This window comes from Triturus cristatus, chromosome 11, assembly GCF_964204655.1.
Source record: "Triturus cristatus chromosome 11, aTriCri1.1, whole genome shotgun sequence".
Classification (NCBI taxonomy): domain Eukaryota; kingdom Metazoa; phylum Chordata; class Amphibia; order Caudata; family Salamandridae; genus Triturus; species Triturus cristatus.
In genome coordinates, this window is record NC_140594.1 from 46,222,802 (window position 1) to 46,245,520 (window position 22,719).

General features: G+C 48.4%; 1 protein-coding gene across 5 annotated transcripts in view; it reads left to right on the forward strand.

Annotated features, from left to right (window-relative positions):
• The window catches only part of SFSWAP (splicing factor SWAP), a 628,330-nt gene that overhangs the window by 309,462 nt on the left and 296,149 nt on the right, over positions 1–22,719 (forward strand). For all 5 annotated transcript variants that reach the window (XM_085632760.1, XM_085632762.1, XM_085632761.1 and 2 more), the window contains exon 12: positions 6,473–6,703. In XM_085632760.1, the coding sequence (XP_085488886.1) occupies positions 6,473–6,703 (231 nt within the window). The remainder of the gene's footprint in view (positions 1–6,472; positions 6,704–22,719) is intronic.

The following is a 22,719-nucleotide window of genomic DNA, read 5'->3' on the forward strand; positions in this document are numbered from 1 at the left end:
CAATCAATCCATCAGGGAATTGTAAGCGCGCTACTCACCCGTGAAGGTCTCAAGGCGCTGAAGGGGGGGGTGGGAGGTCTGCAGATCTGTTTAGCCTAAGAGCCAGGTCTTGAGGGTCTTCCTGAAGGTGTGCATGGAGGGGGCTCGTCTGATGTCTGCCGGTAGCTCGTTCCAGGTCTTGGCTGCAATGTGAGAGAACGATCTTCCGCCTGCTCTGACTCTGTGGCTGCATGAGGTTTCAGTCAGTGCGAGGTTGGAAGATCAGAGGTTTCTTCTGGGTACATGGAAGTTTATTCTGTCCGTTGTTGTGTAGGCATTTGTAGGGGTGAGTGAGTATTTTGAAAGTAACGCTTTTCTCCACGGGGAGCCAGTGGAGACTTCGTAGGTGTTGGCTGATGTGTTTGTGTTGGGGGATGCCGAGGACGAGTCTGGTGGCAGTATCCTGTATTGTCTGGAGTTTGCGGAGTAGGGTCTTGTTGATACCAGCGTAGAGTGCGTTTCCATAGACCAGTCTGCTGGTGATGAGTGCGTGGGTGACTGTCTTCCATGACTCAGGGTGCATCCACTTGAAGGTCTTGCGGACGATGCGGAGGGTGTTGAAGCAGCCGGATGTGATGGCGTTGACCTGTCGGTTCATGGTGAGTGATGAGTTTAGTACGATGCCGAGGTTCTGGGCGTGGCTTCCGAAGGCGGTTGTCACCAGGTGCTGTCCCATGCAGAAGGCGTGTTACCGAGGACGAGGACTTCTGTCTTCCTGGCGTTGAGCTTCAGGCAGCTGTTGGTCATCCAGACTGAAGTCTTGCATTCCTTTCTGGAAGTTGAGTTTGGCAGTGGTGAGGTCTTTGGTGAGGGAGAGGATGAGCTGGGTGTTGGTGGAGGATACGATGTTGAGGCCGTGTTGTCGGACGATGGCTGTGAAGGGGGCCATGTAGATGTTGAAGAGGGTGGGGCTCTGTGATGAACCCTGTGGGACTCCAGGTGATTTTCGTGGGGTCAGATCCTTTGGCTTCTTCCGATAAGGAATGATTGGATACAGTCCAGGGCTGTTCCTTGTATGCCTGCGTTGTGTAGTCTGGCGACTAGTGTGCGGTGGGAGACTGTGTCAAAGGCCGCTAATAGGTCGAGTAGGATGGGAGCTGAGGAGTGGACTTGGTCCAGGAGGGTGCGGATGTTGTCTGTGGCGGCGAGTAGCAAGGCTGGACTGGTCGTAGCGGGCACAGTGCAATCCCCCGGTGGGCCGCACGGGTGGGGGCCAATTTTGGGCCCCTGGGGGCCGTTTTTGTTAAAGGGCCGTTTTTTCAACATAGCTGCAAAATCGGCCCTGTAACAAAATCGTCCGAAACCCGGCCCTGGCAAAGAGCTCGGTGGCACCCCCAACCCCCTGGGGTAGGGCCGAACACTTTGCCAGGGCTGGTTTTGATTCCCAGTCCGGTCCTGGCAGTCTCTGTGCTGTTGTTGCCTCGGAATCCGGATTGGGACGGGTCAAGGAGGGTGTTCTCTTCAGTGAATCGTGTCAGTTTCCTGTTTTCTCTGCAACTTTGGCTTCGAAGGGTGGAGCGAGATGAGCCCATAGTTCTTGAGGTCGGTGGGGTCAGCTGTTGGCTTCTTGAGCACGGGTCTGACTTCTGCGCGCTTCCAGTCGTCTGGGAAGGTGCCTGTTTTGAAGGTAGTGTTGATGCGTTGTAGTTCAGGTGCGATGGCGGCCACGGTTCTGTGGTAGATGTGAGGGGGCAGGGGTCGGTGGGGGCCCCGAGTGGAAGCTTTTTATGGTCGAGGCGGTGTCTTCGGCCGTGATCTGTGTCCAGTTGGATGGTCGCTGAAGTTATCGTAGAGGTTTTTGATCTTGAGGTGGAAATAGGTTCCAAGCTTGTCGCAGAGGTCTTGGGATGGGGTGATGTCTGTAGCTTTGCTGCGTGGGTTGGTGAATTCTTGGATGACACTGAAAAGTTCCTTGGAGTTGGTGGAGTTGGCCAGGATTTTGTTGTGGATGAAGTTCCTCTTGGTGGCTCTGATCTGGTTGTGGTAGTCCGTCATGGTGTCCTTGTAGGTGGTGTGGTTTTTGGTTGTCTTGGTGTTTCTCTAGTTCTTCTCCAGGCGTCTGCAGGTGCTTCTAGCTTTGTGGAGAGCGGTGGTGAACCAGGCGGTGTGTCGGGGATGCATAGCGGGGCGAGCTCATCTGCGCAGTTGGTGATCCAGGTATGGAGTTCTCTGGCTGCGTCGTTTGCATCGGGTGCCCAGGTGTGGTTGTCTTGAGTGAGGGTGGAGTTAAGTTGCTCGTCGGTAACCTTGCTCCAGATCCTTTGTGGTGGCGGGAGGCCGGTTTGGGTGCCTTGGGCTTGTTGGCGAAGTGTACGCAGTGGTGGTCGGTCCATGGCGGCTGCATTGTGTGGCTGAATTGGACGCTGTTTCCTGCCGCGAAGATGGGGTCGAGGGTGTGTCCTGCTCTGTGGGTCGGTGTGTTGACGAGTTGTTTAAGTCCGATGCTGGCGAGGTTGTCACAAAGGATAGTGAAGTTGGGTTCGCTGGGGTTGTCGAGGTGGAAGTTCAGGTCTCAAATGAGTATGTAGTTTGTTGAGGCGATGGCGTGGGGTGCGATGAAGTCGGTGGTGGCGCAGGGTGTTCGGGGGCCTGGGGGTCTGTAGACGAGGGTTCCTCGGAGTGTGGCTTTGGGGGTGGTATGGATCTGGAAGCGCAGGTGTTCGGCAGAGGGGAAGGTTTCGCTGGAGGTGGTGAGGCAGAGGGTGCTCCTGGATCTTGTATCCGTCTGGGATGGTGGTGCGTTGGTCCAGGTCTCTGTGAAGAAGGCGATGCCGTACAAGAGAGAGTCGAGTAGGTTCCACATTTCCATGGTGTGTTTGTGTACAGAGCGTACGTTGAGGAGGATGCATTTTAGGGTGTCGCTGGTGCTGGCGTCAGCGGTGTTGGAGGTCGGCGTGACGGTGAGGGTTTGGCGGCAGTGGAGGCCGGAGACTCCTCAGACCTCGGTCCTAGGATCACACTCTCCATGGCAGCTCCGTGGTGCTCTGCGTCACCTCGGGAAGCCAGCCCCTCTGTTGCAGGGTTCGAGACTACCCTGATTCTGGTCTTTCCTTTTGCGTGCCACCGAAACCCTGACTTGCATCTTTCTCAACGTGCGCTCCCTGCACCAACACGCTGTAGAGATCTAGGACCTGATCGACACCCTCTCGCACGACGTCGCCTTGTTCACGGAAACCTGGACCATCGCCACGACCATCCCCGACGGCTACAAGATCCAGAGAAAAAAACATCCGCACCGCCCAGGAGGAGGACTCTCCATCGTACACAAGACCCCCCTCTGACTCTCCACATCCAGCACGAGTGACCCCCACTCCAACACAGAACACCTCCATTTCCAGATCCAGACAAGCCCCAGGACCACGCTACGCAGCACCCTCATTTACAGACCGCCAGGACCTCGCACCCACCCCGCAACTACCATCGCCGAGCTTGCCGCACCCCACGCCATCATCTCCACGGACTACATTCTACTCTGGAACCTGAACTTCCACCTCGACAATGGCACGGACCCCGACTCAACTCTCTCCTCGCCAACCTAGGACTGAAGCAGCTCGTCAACATGCCTACCCACAGAGCGGGTCAAACCCTCGATCCCATCTTCGCGGGAGGAACAAACATCTGCTTCAGCCACACCACCCAGCCCCTCTGGACTGACCACTGCATCCACTTCACCTTCAACACCACCACCGCACCCAAACACGCCCTGCGCCTGCCACGGCGGAACTGGAGCAAAGTCACAGAAGAGCACCTCAACACCACCCTCTGTCAACCCCCCCTCCCATCGCCACGACCGACTCCAACTCCGCAGCCAGGAAATTTCACCGCTGGGTCTCCTGCTGCGCCGACCAGATCACACCCTCTGCCCCCTGCCAAACAACGCCCTCTGAAGGCCGCCTGGTTCACCACAGAACTTCAAGAAGCCAGACGCTCCTGCAGACACCTAGTGGAAACGTGAAAAGCACGGAACAACCACAAGAACACCCTAGAGGAATACCACCAAACGGACATTCATAAGAGAAAGTCCCTAACAACGTGACAAACGCCACCCCTCCCCCCCCCCCCCCCCCCCCCCCCCGCACTCACTACCCACTGCCGCCGATGAACCGATCATCACGTCTTGGGATCCTGCTGCCGTCGAACCAACCATGGTCCCTTATTTGCTTAAGTTGGGCAGTGCCCCTTGTAATCCCTCCCCGTATTTGTACATTTCACCTAGCCGTTTGTTTTATTTCCTCAACACATACGTCAACGCTAATTCATAGGCTGCAGACAACATGACTCTAAACCATAGGGCAGTAATTGCATCTGTTTCCACCTTCTGCTGTCAGCAAAACATGCACTAACTCGGAGGTTATTTGAATTAATGCATGCGCTGAGACATGAAAAAGAAACTCTCAGACCTCTTGTGTGTCAGAAAATACTATCCTATGGTCCCTGGTCTCTTGTAGCTCTGCCATCTTGTGTTCCTTGTCTCCACCACCCACTCCTTTTAGAGCCTTCAAAATCATCATTTACTTTCGACTTCTCTTCCTTAATTATGAAGCTTTTTTTAATAATCATATTGCCTATTTTTATGCAAGGTTTGTTTAACTTGTAGTGGCGACAAAAGAGCTATAAAAATGAAATGAAATTGCAGCGTTTGGTAGTCAAGCACGAGCTGCTGGCTGGCCACAGGACACCTTCTGATGCTCGTGCCTTAAGTCAAGGTGGGCAGCCTTGCAGAGAGAGGTCTGTTGTGTGAGCATAGACAGTCTTATGCCCTTGAATTCCTCCACTGGCTCGGATAGGGCCAGTAGTATGTGTTATTCTGTGCCTAGACTCAACATCTTTCAAGAGAGCTGTCCTGCTCATTTGTTCGTGTTTGGAGTTCACATTATACCCATCAGAGCCTCCTGTTTATGCAGGATGTCTCCTTATAACAAGTAAAGTATTTTAGTGAGTTAAGCACTTGCGACTGAGACTCATCCAACATTAGCAGGCAGGGGTTCAAAACACATCATTTCGCCTTTTAACAAAAGTATCGCATGCTACTTTCAGCTCTTGAAAAGGAGCCCGTCAGTGCAGCAGCAAGAGCACTATAAAGCACACATGTGGGTTAGGACATGCTCCTAAACTGCTCTGTGTCATCCTTCTGCCAAACCACAGGACCTTCAGCTTCAACTTTTCCTCGTTCAATAATGAGAGTACAGCTTCTGGTACTTCAGCTTGTGGTGTTGGCTGCAGGTGATCGTCGTACAGCTCTGGTCCTTCCGCTTGTGGTGTTGGCTGCAGGTGGTAGTCGTACAGCTTCTGGTCCTTCTGCTTGTAGTGTTGGCTGCAGATGGTCGTCACACATCTTCTGGTCCTCCTGTTTGTGGTGTTGGCTGCAGGTGGTCGTCGTACATCTGTTGGTCCCTCTGCTTGTGGTGTGGCTGCAGGTGGTCGTCGTACAGCTTTGGGTCCTTCTGTTTGTGGTGTTGGCTGCAGGTGGTCGTCGTACATCTGTTGGTCCTTCTGCTTGTGGTGTTTGCAGGTGGTCGTCGTACAGCTTCTGGTCCATCTGCTTGTGGTGTTGGCTGCAGGTGGTCGTCGCACAGCTTCTGGTCCTTCTGCTTGTAGTGTTGGCTGCAGGTGATCGTCGTACAGCTTCTGGTCCTTCTGCTTGTGGTGTTGGCTGCAGGTGGTCGTCGTACATCTGTTGGTCCTCCTGCTTGTGGTGTTGGCTGCAGGTGGTCGTCGTACATCTGTTGGTCCTCCTCCATCTGTTGTTCCTCCTGCTTGTGGTGTTGGCTGCAGGTGGTAGTCGCACAGCTTCTGGTCCTTCTTGTGGTGTTGGCTGCAGGTGGTAGTCGTACAGCATCTGGTCCTCCTCCTTGTGGTGTTGGCTGCAGGTGGGAGTCGCACAGCTTCTGGTCCTCCTGCTTGTGGTGTTGGCTGCAGGTGTTCGTCGTACAGCTTCGGGTCCTTCTGCTTGTGGTGTTGGCTGCAGGTGGTAGTCGTACAGCTTCTGGTCCTCCTCCTTGTGGTGTTGGCTGCATGTGGTAGTCGCACAGCTTCTGGTCCTCCTGCTTGTGGTGTTGGCTGCAGTTGGTCATTGTAGAGCTTTTGGTCCTTCTGCTTGTGGTGTTGGCTGCAGGTGGTCGTCCTACCCCACAAGATCTCAGTTGCTTTGCTGTGTTGATATATATTGGTGATACCTGTGGAATGGAAGATTGGTGGACAATCCTTTTGTGATGCTGAAGGTGTAACCCTCATATCTTGAGCACGGTAGGGCTGATGGTAAATCAGGTGCATTTGCTTGCCTGGTAACAAATCGCTTTGTAATTAACTCCATACATAACTGCATAATGTTCTAGAAAATGCACATCTTGGCATTGATTATTCTCTTTCAAGTTTTTTTTTTCATGAATCCTAGTTTAATTGATAATTCTATATTTTTCTTTCCTTTCTTTAGTATCGTTTGCTCCAATAAGCTTTGCAATCAGGGCCAAAGAGAATGATATGCTTCCACTAGAGAAGAACCGCGTCAAGCTTTATGATGACAGCGAAGACGAAGAGGAGGGGCAAGAAGAGCAGAATGGGACCAACGCTTCATCAAACAGCCATCCTGTTGCTGCTGCAGCGCCTGTAGTCGTAGAAGAAAAAAAACCACAGTTGACACCAGAGGAGATAGAAGCCAAGCAAGGTAAAGAACTTAAAGCAAAAAATGACAGCTCGTCACTAACCGTTGCTATTTGTTTCATGCCAGAACGGCTGATTGCATAGTCTGCTGGTTTACAGCTGTTGCGGTGTGCGATAAACAGCTATTTATTTAATCCTGTGTAGCGTTTTATACTTTCTGGCCCCACATATTCTTAAAAGGGATATCTTAAAAACAACTGTCCACAAATTTCTGTAGTCCGGGGTATTGACTTGTGGGGAACCAAACTGAACTGCTCCTTGCGTTCTGTGAAATTTCTTCCATGGCACTTGCTAGACAGTTACAAATGTTGGACAGCATTCCACTAGCTTTGGGCTAGAAACATGCTGTACAAAAACCACATCCAGCCATATGTTTTTAGAATTTCCAATAGTATTCTTTAACTATTTTTGGGCTGTCACTTGTTTTATTATCCTTTTCTTCAGGATACACTTCCTGTGCATGTCTCTATGCGTTTGTCCTCTTTTCGGATTGTAAATTAGTTTCATTAGACAGCTGCTTTCTGATTGCATCTCATAAAAACATTGTTAGATAAGTTCATCTTATATTCTATGTGGTCTTAAAGCTGCATTTCTGACGTTTTGTTTCCTGAAGTTGCTGAGGTCCATCCATACCAGAGCTTCTGCCAAGGGTGTGGGGTTGTAAGAAATCCAGACTCTAGCAGGATCGTATTTACGGGATTTTACTTTGCAAAGCGTGCATCAACCATTAATCAAATTGAATCCATGGTACTTGTTCAGATCTTCATGTTGGAGAGGAGTTAGCATAGATATACTTTGTGTCACCTGGTTCTCTAAAGCAAAGGGTTCTGGAGGTCGACAGTGAGCCACGTTGGCAACCACACGTTCACGCTGTCTGCCACCCTTTGGAGTGCCTGGATAGTATGGCCCTCTGAAATACACCGATTACTGGAAGAACTTGTTTCCAGGTACTGGACGTAGCCGAAAGTGATATTTTTGTGTGCTTTGCTGAACTGCCAAAGTCCAATAGACATTTGTTTTTTTTGACGCAGGTTAGGCTTTGTGCACTAGTCATGAACTGTCTGCTCAGAAGCAAACTTAAGTTGAAAGCTATGCTGACCAGTGAAGCTGTGCTGGTCTGTGCATGTTGGCCATGGAGGAGGGTCTCTGGTTTTCCATGTGAGTTATAACGCCAGCCAAGGCAATGCGCTTGCCTGATTCTTACACTACCAAGCCTAATGCCTGCAAGGGTTTGCTCACATTAAATGTGTTGTCTGAGTCCCAGTTGCAAATGTTCAATATTCTGGGTATCATAATGTTTGTTGGCTCTCCTGTGGTAGGGTTGGCCTCCTAAATGTCTTCTCCTTTCAATGGGTTTCATGTTGTTTATTTCAGTAAACCTATCCTCTCTCAATGTGAAACCTTTTTCTATTTGTAATGTTTATGGTCACTCTGTAGCTCCCCACATGGCTGGTATACTGACACTGACATTATGTTCAAAGGCTGGTTGGGCGCGGTTCTGTTTCTCATGAAAGGAAGCTATCTTTGGTAGCTCCTGTGGTCCCATTGTTTGATTCCGTTTCAGTAATGGTGCATCTGCTGTCGGATGTTTATGGATCGACATAATGTGATTTCTAGTTTATTTCTCTGCGATTTGATTGCTCGTATCTGACATTATAATTCGGATCTCATCTATTAAGCTTTTGACTAAGTACGTTGAGTTATCTGGGGGTATTCTGTCCATTACTAAGAATGATGTTATTCTGCACACAATCCTATTGTCAAAGCCTTGCTTTTTGCATACCTAAATGTATGTGTATTGACTGTTGTATGTAGTCTCATTTGTGAACTCTGTGCCATGGAAGTAGTTACATTGAGATGGACTGTGGCGAAGATTCCTCCACGAGGAACTGCTTCACAAACCTAGCAAGGCTGCCTCAGTGCCTCATAGGCCTACGTCAGCCCCTTGTTTCTGTTGAACACAATCGCACCAGCAGGATGCATAAGGTTTATTCGCACAAACGTTGCAACACCACAGATGGCATCCAACAAGAGCAGCCTCAGGATAAGTCGCACTGTGGACTACACAGAGAATAGTCTTCCAGGTTACTTAAAAATGGTTCCATCTGACACGCCTGCCTCGTAAGTAAACTGATACAAAAGCCCAGGCAACCTCACGATTTTGACTTCATGCTCCGAAGAAGGTGCAGTCTTTCAAGTACGTATGCTGTGCTTTGCCCCGAAAGGTTCCGAGATTCCTTCAAACCTCACCCTGACTGGTTTTATATTTCTACCAAAATAGCTTCCTATTAAGAACTTTAAAAAGTGTCATCTCCCCTTCTCTGCAGCTGTATGACTGTTCTTACCGTGCGTCTCTTCTTGAGCCTTTACTGTATGTGCTATTCAGCTAGTGTTGTTACCTTGCCACCAGAGTGCATACATTTAGCGTGCACACAGGTAATGTGTTGCACCTTTTTCAGTTAGTGGTTTTAAATTCTGTACTAACACTGTCGATCACAAAAGTGTCCCTTGGCCCAGAGAATCCTCAGAGCTATTTTTCATGTGTGTGTCTATCTTGGTGTGTCATATCATGGAGAATGTGTTGGCGCCACAGATGTCTGACTTCTTGGATCTCTTCTTGTGGCTGGCTCCCCATCAGTTTGTGTTGAAGCTCAGTTTCGGGTTCGAGACTGTGCTGGTTCAGGGCTCTGCTGTGTGATGAGGGTGATCTCTCATTACTAGTTTTGTTAGACTTTTCTGCAGTCTTAGACACGGTGAACAGACATTTGTTGATTTTTAGGCTCAGGAGGAGGTTCATGTCATAAGGTGCAGTCAAGTGATTTGTTTCTGTTCTTTTGAACAATGGTGTTAAACTGTAACATTTCAAATCAGCTGATTCGTAGGTTGACTGTAGAATACCACTGGACTGTCTCCTCCCACTCCTCCTGTTCAAGCAGCTGTTCTTAGTTATCTGAACCATCGGGCTGCAGTACCACTCCTACACTGAAGATGCATGATATTTCTGCTGGTCACAGGCCCAGGAGACAACTCCACTGCCTTTCTATAGGAATTGAAGGAGGGTACCTGTGGGTTAAGTAGTGAGCAACGGCTTGGAATTGAGCCCATTAGAGGAACCTTCATTTAGTTCCGTTCTAATCAGAAGCTGCAGTTTAAAAACAATGTTAAGGAACTACTCAAGCTATTTGACTTCCCTTCTACCTTTCAAAGGTGGCAAAAAATGTAGGCATTATATGGGATGCAATCTCGATTTGTAAGACCCAGATAGGTGCAATGATCAGTTCTACTGTCTTCTGCCACTGGCAGTTAAAGCCAACCAGGCTGTACCTGAATAAATCCCGTCATAGAGTGTAGTAGGTTCACTTATCAATTCCAAATTACATTTCACAACTGGCATTGTCCGTGGACTGAAGGGCCACCCAAGTACAGATTGTAAAATTGTGCGTCTGCTTTGGTATGCAAAGCGGTGGCATCATTGTGAGAAAGTGGCTCTGTATATACTGTTCCCTAATAGGTACAGGGTGTACAGAGTCCACAGTCCCCCAGAGGCTGATAGAGGTCAAAGTTAGGTATGACCTTACTCTCAAAAGTGGTAGCTTGGTCGAGCAGTAAGGCAGTACCAGAGGACAGTGTAAAGCATTTATTGTACACACTCAGTCAGCAAATGGTTTCACACACTCAATAACTGAACTCTAGGCCAATGGTTTATATATATAAAATATATGCTTGTTTTATTTTTAGAACCACAAAGGGGGTAAAAATATACTTTCTCCGAATGAGAGGTTGAATATAAATACTTTTGTCTTAGGCAATACATTTGTGTAAACAGTCACAGTTGGTTGCAATAAACAATCCTATTTCCTAAACATAACAATGCATTGAGCTCAATGGTAAATTCAGGTTATTTGTAATAAATTACTTTTCAGATTACTTTTGGAATTCCAGGTCTGGCTCCTAGAACCAGCCTGGGGTCAGTATTCAGAATCAAGTGATGAAAGTCGACTTAATAACTGTAATGATTTTTAAATAATATTTAGCTATTTCAAAAGTTAGCACTTAGAAAATATTTCACAGAAAACATTCAATGGATCTCTATGGCAAGAAATTCAAATTGCAGGTAGAGTACTTTATCGTTACTTTAGTAATCCAGGACTGGGTGCCTAGACCCAGGACTGGGGTCCTTATCAAAAGCAGGTAAGTAATTTCGTTTGCAGAAATGGTACGATTTTAAAAGAATATTTCAAATTTCCAAAAGTAGACACTTAGAAGAAATTTCACAGAAAAGCAGACAATGGTTTCCTATGGGAGAAAAATGAGTTAGAGGTAAGTATAGTTGTGAACACTTTTCAGAGTCAGGGCTGGGCACCAAGATCCAGCACTGGGAGCTCACCTAGGAGCAGGTGAGTAAATTCGTTTTTGTCACTTGGCTGATTTTTGGTGAATTTTTGCAGTTTTGAAAAGTTCACACTTAGAAGATTTTTGAAGAAAAAGTCAGTCAATGTTACCCTATGAGGAAAACGAAGTTAGCGGTTTAAGGGTAAGTACTCGACTGGTAGTGTGGAAATTCCGGGCATGGACTCAGGGGTCCCCCAGTGTCAGGTAGGTACAGTTGGTTCACCCTCAGCGGTTTCAGGACGGCCGGGTGCAGAGAGAGTTGGGCCCAATGTTATCCTATGAGGGATAGGGGGGCCTTGGTTGGTGGCTGCTGTCTGGCAAGCCACGCGGCTGTGGGAGCTGGGCTCCTGGTCACTTACTCAGGGCAAGTGGGGAAGTAGGTTAGTGTAGAGAGGGCACTGCCAGGGCCACTCGGGCGGCTGGGTGCAGGGTGCTTTTGAGCCTTAGGGCGCTCAATGGAAATCAATGGGAATGTTCCGGTTTGGAAAGAGGCTGCAGGCTCGGGGACGAGGATGTTTCAGGTGCCACCACCACTTCGAGAGGTAAGTTGGGTAGTTGTAGGTTAGGTGGGTACCCCGGGATTGGGCACAGGGGGTCGCAGGGCGCCGGGTGCAGGGGTGCCTTTTGACGTCGGGAATCTTACCCTTTGGTTGATCGCGGCTGGGGTGGCACTTGGTTCTGAGGCTGCAGGCTTCTTCCGGGATGTCGAGGGGGGTCCTTGGGTGCCGGACTCGGGGTCACAGTCGCCGTGGGGTCGTCCTCTGGGTCTTTGTCCACTCCGGCACTGGCCAGGCTTGGCTGGTGCAGAGTGTGTTGGGTCCGCGGTCCTGGGCTGGTGCCAGGGATAGCAAATAGGTTTCTTGAGTAGAGCCTCTACTCGTGGGAGTCCCAGGGGCTTAGAGCTAAAAGGTAGCCAGGTCCTCCCGGGTTGGTGAGGTTGCTGGCCACGTGGGATGCCGCGCTGGTGCAGGTTCGAGAGTCGACAGGCCGGTAGGGCTGGGGCCAAAGCAGTTGGTGTCTTCTTCTCTTTTTAGCAGCTGCAGGGCAGGTCTTTGTTCTTCTTGCTCTTCTTGTCGTTTTCTATCTGGAATCTAAGGAAGGAAGGTTCAGGGTGCCCCTAAATACTAGATTTAGGGGCGTTACAGGTAGGTGAAGGCCAGGGACCAATGGGTCCTTGTCCTGGGGTGGGTACACCCCCTATCCTGCCTCTCTCCTGTGGGAGGGGGGCAGTAGCCTAATCCTGATAGGGTAGGGCCTCCCATCTTCAAGATGGCGAGAGCCCGGAGATGTGCTTCACCTCGCCTCCCCCACCTGAGGGGTGGGGTGGGCAGGCTGGCACATCCCCTGTCCTTGTATGGGGTTTCCGGCCAAGCTTCCCGCCAGAGTGGGGGGTTGCAGTGGCCTGGGGAAACTCCAAATGGCGGCATGCCTTTGAAGCTTCCCTTTGCTCATCCTGGGGGAGGAGATTTCTCACCTCACCCAGGATGTGCATTGTTGCAGGCCCGGGAGAGCAGGGGCTCTCCCACCCAGGGGTCCAGCAACGTGTCTGCTGTGTGGCAGCCTGGGCAGCCTCAGAGCAGACGTGGATTGTAAGTTAGCTGTAAGGGGGCATCTTCTAAGATGCCCTCTGGGGTGCTTAGTACATTAAATCCTACACTGGCATCAGTGTGGGTTCAATGTGCTGAGAAGTTTGATACCAAACTTCCCAGGCTTCAGTGTTGCCAATATGGTGCTGTGGAGCTCGTGTTTGACAAGCTCTCAGCACCATGTATTCTTAAATGACAGCACTGCACTTACAGTGCCCAGGAATGGACCCGGGTACTGTAGGGGCACAGGGCTCCTGCTCCTGTGCCCACACCATAGGCGTAATGCACCCAGCTAGAGGGGTGGCTGACATATGCCTTGGCAGTGTAGGGGATGGGCATGGTACACAGTGATGTGTGCCATGTCGACTCTTTGTTTTGTCCTGCACCCAGACACTCAGCCTGCAAGGGCAGTGTGTGTGTAAGGGTACAGGGCCTCTGAGGGTGGCACAATGAGTGCTGCAGCCCTTAGAGGCCTTCCCTGGTCACAAGGCCCTGGGTACCTAGGGTACCATTTACTAGGGGCTGACATGTGGCTAGGGTTTGCCAATTTGGAGTTTGTGTGGTTTAAGGAAGGAACATAGGCCCTGGGCACCTGATTGGCAGGAACCCAGGGTACACTCAATCGAAGTACATTCAGCAATTTAGCAAAAAGTGGGGGCATACCATGCAAGAAAGATGGCACTTTCTCACAATCATTCTTTATTCTAATTTACGGCATTCCCTCCGATTCAACAGCCAGTTTGATCTCTTCCCTTGCATCTTCTCATGATGATAAATGCTTGCTCTTGTGTGGTTGTCTGAAACTAAAAAAGGTGGGCAGGGTGGAATAGGATCATGTTCCTCTCTAGATAGTCGAATTGTGGGTTTATCAACGATGACAATGCTCATCATCAATAGTGATGTTTCACTAAATGCCTTGTACGTCTAGGTGCTGCTCATTAACAGAACTGCATCCTGGTGTGCATTGGGGATTGCTTTCTGCTTAAAGAAACCAACCAGAACAGAGCAGTCTGCATAAATTATTATTAATTTATTTTACATTTATTTTGAAGGTTTTATATAGCACGGACAAGATCCTTGCGGGTATCGGAGCGCTTTACAGGGCAGATGTAAGAAACAAATACCAAACATCGAAAAAATGATACCTATACATAGTGATTGAAAATATAAGTAACAAATAAAATTTACTGAGATATGAGTAGATCAGGTAAATTTGGCCATGAGAATCGATTTCACTTCTTTTTTGAAGGAAGCAGTGGAAGGGTTCAGTCTTATTTCTGGGGGCAAAGCATTCCAGATTCTAGGGGCCATTCCTAAGAAGGTCCAGTTGTAAGTTTTCTTCTTGGCAAATCGTTGCAGTTTCAGACGAAGATTCCTGGAGCTCCGGGATGATCTATTGCCACAAGAGAGTACCAGTTTCTGGGCTAGACAACTCGGAGTATTGTGATGTATGGCCTTGCAAGCGATTTTCAGATGAATTCTAGCCTCGAAAGGTAGTCAGTTGAGGGCTCTAAGGTCTGGTGAGATGTGACCGTTTCTTTTGGAGCCTGTGATGAGTCTAGCAGCAGTGTTGATTGGGGCTCTAAGAGGAGCCGTAGTAGATCTGGGCAGGCCGCAAAGGGCAACTCTTCCATTTTCCACTCTTGGGATTACTAGAGCTTGAACTGCCTGTTTGAAGTCATTCGCGGGCAGGAATGGTTTCAGTTTTCTCAAAGTGTTCATCTGGAAATGTGCTCCTTTAGTAGAGGCGCTGATATGCTTCTGCATGTTTAGATTTTTGTCCAGAGTCACTCCCAGCGATTTCGCTGAGTCGATAAAGAGAGGTTGGCCTTTGAGTGCAGTTAGGTGAGTCATCCAATCGAGGATGGTGGTTGATTTGTTTGGGGGGGGGGGGGGGCGAGTAGGAGGAATTCAGTTTTAAGGGTGTTTAGCTTCAAGTGGTTTTCGGCCAACCAGGTCTGTGTTTTTTGAAGTGTTGAGTTGAGAGATTTAATGTCCTCAAGTGAGTGGATCCTTGTGTAGAGTTGAGTATCACCTGCGTACATGTGATAGTGGACATTGGAGAAGCTGAGCAGTCGGTAAGAGGTTCCATGACAAGGTTGAAAAGTGTGGGTGGGAGGGATGATCCCAGAGGTACTCCTAAGGTGACTGAGGGATTGATTAACCTTGAATCTTTCTGATCTGTTTTGGAGGAAGGAGATGAACCAAGTAAGCACAGGTCCGGATAATCCCATTCTTTGTTTCAGGAGCTCAAGCAGGTTGTCGTGTTTGACGGTGTCGAATGCCGATGATGGGTCAAGAAAGATTAGTAAACAGGCTTCGTTTTGGTCAAGGATTTTCAGAGTGTCGTCAATTATGTGTGTCATGGCAGATTCTGTACTGTGACCTGCACGGAAACCTGATTGATATTGGTTGAGCAGTTGGAATCGATCAATGTGAGTGCTAAGCTGCATGTTGACACATTTTTCCAAGTGTTTGGCAAGAGTGGGGATGTTGGATATCAGGCGATAGTTATTTAAGTCTGCTGGGTCCATCGTTGGTTTCTTTAAGATAGGGGATACCTCTCCTGTTTTAAGGATTTTTGGGATAGTTCCTTGAAGGAGGGAGTTGTTTATAATCCTGGTCCATAGGGGCAGTAACAGTGGCATGAAGTCTTTTAGGTAGTTCGTATGAAGAGGGTCTGTGAAGTGGCTGGAGGGATTCAATGTTAGCGTTTTTAGTATAGTTTCTTCACTGTAAGTGTTGGAGGACCATGAGGAGTTGTTTTTGAGGACGAACTTTGTGGTGCAAATGAGTGGGGCTCTTGGTGGAGGTAATGAAGTGTCCATCTGAGTGTTAGAAAGGCATATTAGGTCGTTGAGCAGGCTAGTCTTTATGGTTTCAGTCTTCATAGTGAAGAAGAAGGCAGATACCTTACAATTGGGTAGTGGCTGGATTAGCATGGTTATGGGGGACGGGGGTCCACCCTTAGTTTGGGTTTTGATTAGTTTGAATAGCTTTTTAGGACGTTTCTTGGCTTGGTGTAGTTGATTACTGAAGAAGTTAGATTTAGCTTGTCTGATGTTTCTGTAGTAGGTGTTTCTTGTAGTTCTTAGTAGCTTGAGGTGGTCAGAAGAGGGTGTAGATCTCCATTGTCGTTCCATTGATCTTAGTACTCGTCTGTCTTTATTTAAACTACCATCATACCAGGTTTTTGAGTCCTTAGTGGTGATTCTTTTCAGCTGTAGTGGAGCTATTTTATCTAGTACCATGTTTATGGATTGTAAGAATGGTTAGTCAGGCTTTGTACATCGGCTAGGCCTTCAAGGGGGAGGAAGAAGTTATTAGATGTTGGGAGAGGGTCTGAGCCTACGTTTTTTAGGTTTCTCTTCCAAGTTTTCGTTCTCAGGGGTTGTGTAGACAGAAGTTTAACAGATTACATGCCTTTTGAAACTCTTTGTGTGCCCTCCATCATTGTGCTGCCAAAACTGTAGGAAGAAACATGCCTTCTATCATCCATTGATGAAATGGCTTGCATCAAACCTTCCACTGTTCGAAATTTCTCTCTCAGTAGCAACGTAGGAATGAAAAGGAGAAGCATCTTCGGTTTTATGTTGGTTACAAGTGGCTTTCTTAAAGTGTTTTTGGAGACAGAAATGCTTTCCTGAAGGTTTGAACTTTTTTCATAATTAGTATTGGTTTGATTTACTTCTCAGGAGATTTATCACATATGGGAAACAAACCTAATCTAAATCAAATTTACTAACATTGTGATCTGCCTGGTATTTTTATAAACCAAATATAAGTCTGTTTCTATCGTGAGAGTTGATGGTGGACCAGAAAGGAGAGGGATAGCGTTTTTTGTTTTTTTTTAATCTGTAGAAAAAGATTGGAAACCTGTTACAGAATATTCTCCTGCAGCGCAGTGCATTGGCTCTGGAAATAGCAGTATTATGGGTCTGGGAAGCTAGCAGAAGCTTTCCCAGGGTACCGTGGAGCCTTTTTAGGTCGAGGGACCGTCCGGTCTGCCGAAGGCAGAACCGGAAGTCCGGAGATCTTATGATGCTTAGAGTGGCTATTTAGCCCACCTCTTTTTGGCTCTCCTCCATTGGCTGGCTTCCTAAACGGAGGCCAGCCATTGTAGGAGAGAGCCGTCCCTCCAAATAGGCTCCGTCTTTTTCAGATTCGGGGGCGTGTTCCGTGCTCTTCTTTCCACTTTTTAGCCACGCCCTTTTTAGGTCTCAGCTCGAAGGCTGCGCTTGCGCAGTCTCGCTCCGAGACCGAGATTTAATGTTTTGGAGAAGAGGGGCTTGAACCCGCCCCTCTTCTCTCCTCTTCTCCATTGGCTGGCCTCTTAAATGCTGGCCAGCCATTGGAGAAGAGTCTTTGTCTCGCAAAACAAGCCCCATCCTTTTCGGATTCGGGGGCGTGTTTTTTCGCTACTTTTCGCTGGGCGTGTTTTTCTCTCCTCCAGCCAATGGCAAGAGGAGAGAAAAGAAAAACACGCCCCCGAATCCGAAACCGCCGCTGCGTTTCTCCAAGGCATTTCTGCTTCGCCTCGGAGAAAGGCGGCGGTGTTCATGGCTCTCGCTGCCCTATCCTCGCAACCTGGAGTTTGTGGTGAGGTGTGCTCTGATGTTTACGTTTCCAACTCAGGTCACAAATCATAACACGTTTAAATCCTGGTTTCTCCACTTGACACCAACCGTGTGATCTTGCGCAAACCACTTTAACTCCCGGTGCAAAGTTCCGGATTCCCCGGGAAAGGTCTAAGATCCAATATTAAGCCTTATCTTGGAAGACTGCATCCTCCTGCACTGGAGCCGCACTGTTGGGGTCCCCCGTACCCCAGGATGTCCTCGGTGCTGGCAGAGCTGCAGAAAGGAGGTCCAAGGGTCCGTCCCTGCCGCGCCGCTCCTCATGCGCCCTTGGCTCCTCTGTGCTCTGCACCCTCAGCTGCAGCGGGTGTAGAAAGAAGGATCCGCTGAAGACTGGGCGCGGTGCCCAGGCACCCCCGGGTCTGCACGGGTCCAGCTGGGAGTGCGAGGTGAGTGTGTGGGGTGCCACAGGTGCACTCGTCTTCCCCTGCAGTTAGCCTTGCGGAGCTCTCAGCTATGGCACAGTACCGGTGCTGGACACGGATCCTCCCCCCTACCTTTAAGTACAGTGCATCCGCCCTATCCAATTACAGCGCTATTTCCACCCCTTCCAGCCCCTTGTGCGCTCTATTGTTTGCTAACAAGCTTCTGATGCAATTTAAGAGCTGCCAGACTCTGCCAGGCCGGGAAGATGTGCCTTATTCATGAGGCGCTGCGGTGGCGAACCTTCAAGTCTTGGCACCTCCCACAGTGCCCTCGTGTGATGGGCTAGGAGCTATAGGTCACCCCTCTAAAGGCAGCTCAGTGTATTGGGACCCTACTGCAAAAAGTACCGTTAAACCCAGGCTGTCATGATTGTGCAGATATAGGCCGCAATCCTTACGAGGTCGATATATTTACAGCCATATGTGAAACTCAACCTGTTATCCTTCGGAGATCTATATAATCAGGGCCACTTGAATTATGCGATTCTGCAGCCGCAGCGTTTTCCACATAATTATAGATTTGCCCCATTTGCCACTTGATCCATCCACTGCTGTATCTGCAGATTTTAACCAAACAATGTGTCTAGCTGAATCGCATCAAACGTTACTAAATATGTGGCGACCCCTGTTTCCGCACAATAGAATGCCACCAGCAAAGGTTGACTGGTTATCCATCCTTCAGTTGTTTATGACCGTATTTGGTTGTTAAACTGGTACCAATGAGGTCAAATCTTTTGCCAAACAGTGTTAGCCTGTATAAAAAAAACACAAAATAATGAAGCAATACTATTAAAAAAGTGCCTCATTATACTGCATAGTTGCCTTTTTTGCCTCCTAGTTTGGTCCTCCCTTTCTGCGTCATTCGAGTGGCCTAAGAGATAATAAATATCATAATTCAAATTAGGCATGTCCTCTTTCCGAGGTCGATAAAAATAGTCCTGCAGGTGACACAGCCTTTAATCCTTCTGAGGCTGCTAATGTGAAGGACATTCTACTCACTCCCTCCACTGTTCAACAGCAATCTAGATGATACCATGAAAGGGGCGGGGCAGGGGGGAAATAAATGCTCTATAATTGTATTAGCTTAGCTTTTATTTGTCTCGAGGATTGTATTCACAATGTTAGCATACACTATACATTGGTTCTTTTCTCTCCGGCAGATCTAGCATCTTTGAGCTTACCCCTTTACTGCACCTCCTTTCAGCACTGAAGTTGGCAGACATAGTGATTGTGGTGAAGCTGTGGTGGGAAGGGAACGTTTGGGAGTACTTGTGAGGGGGGAGATTAAAGTTAACAACCTCTGACTGTTCGGGGCAACGCGTTCTGCTTACATGATGAGTGTGAGCTCAGATGCATGATGGGTCGTGTAGTTTCCTTGGTCCTTGCGAGGGTAGTTAATCCTACACAGATTGTATTTTTGTTACAGGTTCGGATTTATAATACTCCTGTAAGAATGAGTTAAAAGTAGGGCTACAAGTCTTAGAAGGCACAGCGAAAAACCTGAACTCGGCGAGCTGGTCACGCATGGATCAGGGCACACGAGAACTTAAACAAATTCGCCTTCAAAGTCTCCTAAGTGGTTGAGGTCAAGAGGCAGGTCAGTGGGTCCTATAATTCAAACAGAGGACGTAGACTTGGGGCTAGAGCAGCCGACTTTGGAGCTGACGCACAGGGTTCGAGTGTCGGCCTTGGTTCAGCATCCTGTGATATCTTAATCTTCCCGTGTTTATAAAAAATGAATGTGTCTTGTGTAAGGTAACTGGTGGTCATTTAAAGCGCTCCAGTACCTTCGGGTAGAGGTTGCGCTATATCAACCTGCAAAAAAATAAACAATGGATTTAGGAAGAGAAGGGGGCCGCAGAGGTGGGTGTTCATAGCTCTTTGACTTCACAGCCTGTAAGCGCTTTGTGAATATACACATCGTTAGTTTAAACAAGCGCGCGCCTCGCGCTACAAGTGGGAGGGGTGGGGGGGGGGGGGGGTGGGAGTGCAAGAGCACACAAAGCGTTTCCCTTGCAGGAGCATTTGAGTGATTAAGCTATTGACATTGTAAATAACAATGCCGTTTCTTTAAATCTTTTAAAAACAACAACATAAACAAAAATAATGTCATGAGCAATGCCAATAGCTCTAACTTTAACGATGCCGAGACCATTGCATTGTAAATGCTTGTTTGACTGTCTGCTCTTCTCGATCGATGTCTTCCTGTACAAACTCCTTTGGATGTACTATATTGTCTCTTGTGATTTGCCACACTTAAGGAGGGAGCAGGACAGTTAATTGGTAGTTGATATGTGCATTCTTGGTCCCCTTTATAAACCAGTAATTGTTCTGGCTTGAGACCTTCAGTATAGGTCTAGTTACAGAATGCAGGGCCTGTGATTAGTGTGTTATCTAGAGAGTGTGAAAACCCTGCAAACGTTAGGTTTTGGAAACTCAGCCATCTCTTTTGTCAAACATCTTATTTATAGGTGTTATTAAACATCATACAGTTTGGCACCGGACCACATAACATATCCTGTTAGGATCCATTCCTCTACAGTGTACACAGTTTCTTTAAGATACTGCAAAACCGGGGTAGCTGTGCCTCTGCAGGCCTTATTGTGCTAATATCATGTTCAATGAACTCTGGCAAAAAGTACACTTGAGAAAAAAACAAAACCCTACCCACCCCAACCCCCCACCCCTGTGGTGAAGCAGCGTTACACAAGACCATGCTCCGTGCTGAGCTGTGTTTTACTAAAGGAGGTCTGTCTACGTACCATCTCTAGTAACTCCAACTTTTTAGGCCCATGGTATGGTGAGGGTACCATTCTAAACAGCCCAGAACTGGAATAGATGGAGACCTCTTAATGTGGGAGGGCATACCGCCAATGGGAGGCCTTTCGTAAGATATGTCACCAATGGGCCCCATTTATACTCTGTTCTTATATTCCTCTCTAAAGATATCTGCCATCCGCTCCAACGTGAGAATTCATAATCAAGAGTGCCATTGTGCCAAAGCTGGAGCCGCCTCCTTCCAATTCATTGCTATGGCCTTTTTTGCCGCCTCAATGCATGCCCACATAATCGCCTTCTCAGCCCTGGTTTAATGGTCCAGGGTGGGTTCCCTTAATCCTTAGAGGGTCGCTTCTATGGAATTTGTTAAGGGGTATGACAGAATTTCTTTCATCTGGGCTAAGATATCCGCCCAAAATGTCTGATGGTCGGGCAATCCCGCCAAATGTGGCGGAAGTCCCCCAGCAATCCACACCCTCTCCAACAGATTTCTGAAGATTGAGGAAAAATCTTCTTGAGTTTAGTTGGGTAAAGGTACCAATCAAATACCGTCTTGTAGTGTGCTTCCCTTAATTCTAAGGAATGATTGTGTTTAGCAATGTCCGCCCATAAGTGTTTCCACTCCCTCTCCGTGATCTCCCTTCCCAGTGTCTGCTCCCAGGAATATGTGTACCTCGGGCTCTGTGTTTTTGGTGTGGAGACCAGGAGGCCATATAGGTGAGAGATTACCCCTCTTAATGATCCTACTTTCTTTTACGAATGATTCTTTTGGAGTCAGTTCCTGTATTGCCGGCTCCTGCACCTGTGGGTGTAGTACCCAATGTTTCAACTGTATGTAATGGAAATGTTCTGATACTGGGATGTTAAAGTCCCTCTGGCAGTTTTCAAAAGTGAGGATGTTTTGATTGTGAAACAAGTCAGAGAGTATCACACATCCTCCCTCTCTCCATGCATCAAACAGGCCCTCCCTCAACGCCGGTGGGAACTCTGAGTTGAAGTGTATGGGGGTGTATGGGGATGGGAAGGAGGTCCACGTGTCACCTCATCCCATATTTTGAGAGTGGTTCGAGTGGGCGTGCTCAGGTAGGCGTTAGGGGGCCTGTCTTCCTTGGGTTTCCAAAGAATGTCCCATATGGTCCTTCCCACAATAGCCCGGTCCATGTGGAGCCAGTGCTTATCTGATTCCCTTTTGGACCATTCCGCTATCACTTGCATTTGTGACGCCTTGTAATACAGCCCGAAGTCTAGCAATGCTATTCCCCCTCAGACCGAGGTTTCCTCCTCCTGAAATGGCAGGCGCGCTCTCCCATTTTGCCATATGTAGCGCAGAATCATGGAGCGGACCCCGGGGAAAAAATCCTTCTCCAGTCCTATCGTAAGTGCCTGGAATAGGCATAATAACTTGGGGAGAACCGTCATTTTGACAGCGTTTATCCTGCCCAGCCACAAGATGAACAGCGGCCTCCATCTCCTATGCTCCCTCTGAATCTGGGAGACCAGGGGTGAGAAGTTCGCCTTATACTGGCCCTCTATACATGGGGTGATCTTGATCCCTAAGTATGTTATTTTGTGCTTGGCCCACACAAAAGGGGATTCTTCCTGAATTAGGAGTGTCTCCTTCGCCACTGTCAAATTTAGCACAGCTGATTTGGTCAAGTTAACTTGGAACCCTGCAACCACCTCAAATTTCTGTAGTTCCCCTTGGAGCGCTCGCAAAGATGCCCTGCGGGAGGCAAGTGTCAAAATGATATTGTTCGCAAAGAGCGAGACCTTGTGGTCTTCACCCTCCAAACCTAATGCCCTGTATGTCTTTGAATGCATGTAGCGGAGCCGCCAGCGGCTCAATAGTTGGGGCAAACCATAGGGGGGATAGGGGCCAACCCTGTTGTGTTCCCCGACCCAGCCTGAAAGTGTCTGAACTGCCCAGTTTGTGAGAGTGGGTTTCTGTTGCAGTAACCCCCCCCCCCCCCCCCTTTTTTTTTTTTTGCCAGACTACTGATGTTCTTTGACTTGATGTGCTCTGGGGCCCTGCCAATCAGGGGCTGTGTTCTTACCCAAAAACAAAACCCAATTGGCATCTCTGGCCACATGTCAGCCCCTGGTAAATGGTACCACAGGTACCCAGGGCACTGTGACCAGAGAAGGCCCCTAAGGGCCGCAGCACTTATTGTGCCACCCTTAGAGGCCATGTACTCTGAAACA